General features: G+C 37.0%; 1 protein-coding gene across 1 annotated transcript; it reads right to left on the bottom strand.

Moving 5' to 3' along the window:
- Positions 1 to 233: 233 nt before the first annotated feature.
- On the bottom strand, positions 234 to 2,415 carry twist1b (twist family bHLH transcription factor 1b). Its single transcript, XM_061945479.1, has 2 exons — positions 1,726 to 2,415; positions 234 to 785 (listed from the first exon to the last, which is right to left on the bottom strand). The coding sequence occupies exon 1, from the start codon at positions 2,262 to 2,264 to the stop codon at positions 1,752 to 1,754; it is 513 nt and encodes a 170-aa protein (XP_061801463.1). The 5' UTR covers positions 2,265 to 2,415; the 3' UTR covers positions 234 to 785; positions 1,726 to 1,751.
- Between the last annotated feature and the right edge of the window lie 2,677 nt (positions 2,416 to 5,092).

Here is a 5,092-nt window from a genome sequence, read left to right as displayed (position 1 = left end):
GCAGCATATGGTAGGTCTTTATTGTCATTGCACAAGTACAACGAAACTTGTTGTACTTGTAATTATGATTATGTTTTTTTTTGTTTTTTTTAAGTAGTTAAAAGTTGCCTTTTTTCCATTATCATTTTATCGCAATATATTCTTAATTTCCGCTGATGAGTTACTTTTGTGTTTTGACAAAATATCGGGAGGCAAAATGAAGGGTATAAAAATAACGCAAAAATATTCTCGTTTTCTTTATTGCAAAAAATATACAAACCTTTACAAAAAATATAATACAAATAGGAATGTATTTGTATTTCAGACACAGGATGTATTCTCCAAAAAAATGTTACAATAATAAATAAATAAATGTGTTTTGAAAATACTTTTTTCTTGCACAGGTTTGATCCTCAAAGACAGCCAGTTTGGAATGTGGGTTACACCAACAGTGGGTAATAACACACGTACACGCACACACGCACACATGCATTCATAAACACACCCATACAGTCGTCAAACTGCCTCACTCGAGCAGAATTAAATCCAAATACATGTGGTTTAAAAAAAAAAAAAATCTTCATCAACCGTGATATTTTCAACATTCGTCGTCAACAACATGTACAGTACATACACCATCATCATCATCAGAGTGGTGGGCTTAAGGGGGGCTGCAAAACAAAAACAAGAAAAATCCCCACGCAGAACCTCTGTGGTCTTTGCTTTAAATATAGTGATCCATGTATCCAGCATTGGACTCCAGGTTTGTCCCGTCAAAATGTGAGAAGAATAGAATCAGCAGTCACCTGTGGATTATAGACACAGTTATAGAGTTATAATGATAGATAGATAGATAGATAGATAGTACTTTATTGATTCCTTCAGGAGAGTTCCCTCAGGAAAATTTAAATTCCAGCAGCAGTGTACAGAATTGAGATCGAATTTAAAGAGTAAATAATAAATAATGGGGGTATATGTTATTGCTTTGCATCCACTGTCATCCTAATGTGCCATACAGGCAATGCACTTCACGTTTTTATTGGAATATTGCTATGGATAAAGATAAAGACAATATGTATTGGTTTATGGTTGGCACATAGACTCTTGCTTTTTAGCAACAAAAAAAAATGCTTCATGCATTGTAGCTGAAAACAAATGTTTGAGAATTTTCATTTTAGTTAGTTGAAAACATATATATATATATATATATATATATATATATATATATATATATATATATATATATATACATATTATGAATTATAATTTTATCGTGTTATGCATTTTAACTGAATATATGTTTGGCGTGCAATTTGCATCGTATGTTGGTTGAAAAAAATATGTATTATGCATTATGGTATATAAAATGTCAGTTTGTATCATGCAGTTTAACTGGAAAACATTAGAACTGAATTACATCAAAATATGTTGTGGTTTGCATCATGCATTGTGGATTAAAACAAAATATATACACTTGTCAATTTGCTAAACTATATGTTTTAATTGTGCAATTTGGAAGAAAATGTATTATTTTTTGGCAATTTGTATCAAGCAAAATATATCTTGGAAAAAAACAAACATATGGCTTATGTTATTTTGCATGATGCATTTTAGTTGGAAAATGTAATTTTGCAGATTCCATTCAGTTTTTTAAGCGGTAAAACCATCTACTTTTTGTAATTGACATCATACAATTTGAGTGGGAAAAACAATTATGACATTTGATGGTAATAAATAGTTTTCTACCGTGTTGGGCTTAACTGGTCCTGGTGCTAGTGGGACGTGGACATGGACCAGGCGCCCTCCATCCTCCACACGGAGAAGGCGTAGCTGAGCCTTTCGTGGGCCACATAACTACAACTGGCCATCTTGGCGTCCAGCTCGTCGCTCTGCAGCACCTGGCACAGGAAGTCGATGTACCTGGCGGCCAGTTTGAGCGTCTGTATTTTGCTGAGCTTGTCCGAGGGCAGCGTGGGAATGATTTTTCGGAGGGCCGCGAACGCCTCATTGAGGGACTGCGTCCTCTGACGCTCCCTGACGTTAGCCATGACTCGCTGGCTCTGGAGGTCCTCCAGGGACTGCGGGCTGCCGCTGCTGCTCGACTTCTTGCCTCTCTTGGCTCCTTCAACGGGACTGTCCGAGTCCTCGACGTGTTTCCTACTCGGCCTCCGCTTCCTGGCGCTTCTTTTGGGCTGCGTGTCCGCCTCCCCCTCGCTGTTGCTCAGGCTGTCCACAGGGGAGACCGGGGAGCTGCTTGACTCTTCCCCCAAATTTTCCTCGGACATTTCCACTCTCAACACTGAAATTGTGTCCCCCTCTAAAAAGAGCCTCCAGACCTTTACCTCCCTGTCATGAAGTCTGCGGGTTAGTTAGTCCACCTGAGCCTTGAACGCAGCAAAGTATCCATTAGATGGGCCTCCAGGAGGACAAGTCTTTTCTGACACTTGAGAAAGTTGGCGTCTTCTTATAGGCTGAAAACTTTTGCAGGAAGCATGTGATTGGTTGCGAAGGCGAGTGACGTCACATGAGGGGTGTGTACTCTCTTCTTGAGAACCTCAGATAACGGTGCTCTATATCATGACGTCACATCAGAAAAAAAATCTCTTTCTTCCCCTCTGCTTTTATCTGCTTTCTTTTGTATTTCAAATTATCATTACGTATATATATATTGTTGCATTTGAACAATTGTATTGTTGATAATAAAGGTAATTATTAGAGATGTCCGATAAATGCGTTAAAATGTAATATCGAAAATTATAGGTATTGTTTTTTTATTATCGGTATCGTTTTTTTGTTGTTTTTTTTTAAATTTTTTAAATTTTATTAAATCAGCATAAAAAACACAAGATACACTTACAATTAGTGCACCAACCCAAAAAACCTTCCTCCCCCATTTACACTCATTTACACTCATTCACACAAAAGGGTTGTTTCTTTCTGTTATTAATATTCTGGTTCCTACATTATATATCAATATAGATCAATACAGTCTGCAAGGGATACAGTCCGTAAGCACACATGATTGTGCGTGCTGCTGGTCCACTAATAGTACTAACCTTTAACAGGTAATTTGACAAATTTTCATTAATTACTAGTTTCAATGTAACTGTTTTTATATTGTTTTACTTTCTTTTTTATGCAAGAAAATGTTTTTAATTTATTTATCTTATTTTATTTTATGAATTAAAAAAAAAAGTACCTTATCTTCACCATACCCGGTTGTCCAAATCAGGCATAATAATATGTTAATCGGTTGATATCGGTATCGGTTGATATCGGTATCGGTAATTAAAGAGTTGGACAATATCGGGATATCGGCAAAAAGCCATTATCGGACATCCCTAATTTCAACATTTGCTTCAGCCTGCGACACATAGTAATTTTGATAGTAGGCTAATATAACTAATATAGACACTTACATCATGTGTTGCCTTTATTATAAGACTTATATACGGCTTTTAATTTTTAAAGTTAAAGTTAAAGTACCAATGATTGTCACACACACACTAGGTGTAGTGAAATTTGTCCTCTACATTTAACCCATCCCCTTGTTCACCCCCTGGGAGGTGAGGGGAGCAATGGGCAGCAGCGGTGCCGCGCCCGGGAATCATTTTTGGTGATTTAACAACTATCAGAAATGCAGCCGATATTACATACAGATAATGTGTCATGAGACATGCAAAACTAAATTATATACACAGAGGACATAAGTAAAGGATATTACATGATCTCAAATATACCTACAAAGGAGGCATAATGATGCAATATGTACTTACAGCTCGCCTAAATGGCATGTTAGCATTGATTAGCTTGCAGTAATGCACTGAATAAATATGCCTGATTAGCACTCCGTACAAGTCAATAACATCAACAAAGTTCACCTTTGTGCATTCACACACAGTATAAAACGTTTGGTGGACAAAATGAGACAAGAAGTGGAAGATTTTACATGTAAACAGACTGTTGCGTCACAGTATGGTGAGTTCAAGAACCGCCAAAATTAGTAAGACAAAACGATGTTCCCCAAATACTCTCATCAGTGAAGCATACACACAAACATATTAAACAGTAGGCTTTCTAACAAATGGGAAGGTTTGTGTCATGTTTGTCCTCAAACAAAAACATACTAAAACACAAAAAGTATTTTTTCCCCATCTTTTTCCATTTTCAACCTTTTTTTAAAGCTGCTCCAGTGAGCCACAAGGGCGGCACTAAAGAGCCGCATGTGGCTCGAGAGCCGCGAATTGCTGACCACCGGTCTATAGTCATGCTGCTGTGCACGTGTGTGAGTATGTGAGTGATTGTTGTGTTTGTGTAAGTATAATAGTATATGTGGGTACGGGCACTTCACATCACTCCAAACGAGTCATTTGGAATTTGAGACTTCAGTGACGTATTTTGCCTAGTTGATGTCAGAGAATATCGCCATATACGGTAGAGGTTTACCCAAAGGGCTTTGTGTGAGTCCACCATTTTGATTCAGTTGTAGTCCAAAGTTGTAGTCAATATTGTCTTTTTGTGGGGCAGACTGGCTCATACATGCACATGTATTCTCTTTTGTTGCCATTTCTAATATTAAGTAGTGTACAGTTCTAACTTATATCTGTCAGTAGACTCTGTATGAAAGCGGTAAAAAAGACAACATGGCTTACAGGGTGGAGGCGTAGTCGAAGTGGAGGCACGTAAATAAGACCGCCCACAAAACGGCGCATTCTGAAAAGATGGTCAGAAAGCGGCTTGAAGATTGTCTGTAAAACATAATATGTGCAAAGTTTTATCCAAAGAACCACCATTGTGTGTTATGTAGACTAAACCTTTTTGACCTTGGGGCCAAACTTTTCTACTATAGATGGGTCTGGGGCCGATTCAAATATTAACACTGAATTAGTAATCTTTCTCTTGATTTTAATCATATTCAATAATTAAATCTAACCTACTTACAGTTTACAACCTTGTCAAATAAGGTGAAACCATGTTAGGGTTAGGTCAGGCTGATTAGGAAAAAACGTACTAACCAAATATGCTGCAAAATATTTACTGCAAAATATACTCAGAAATAACTGCTGAAAAATATTTTTACATAAAATTATGTTGTGCTAAAATGAATAAACAA

The sequence above is a fragment of the Nerophis lumbriciformis genome, linkage group LG04 (assembly GCF_033978685.3).
Source record: "Nerophis lumbriciformis linkage group LG04, RoL_Nlum_v2.1, whole genome shotgun sequence".
Lineage (NCBI taxonomy): Eukaryota > Metazoa > Chordata > Actinopteri > Syngnathiformes > Syngnathidae > Nerophis > Nerophis lumbriciformis.
This window is presented reverse-complemented; position numbering and strand designations above follow the sequence as displayed.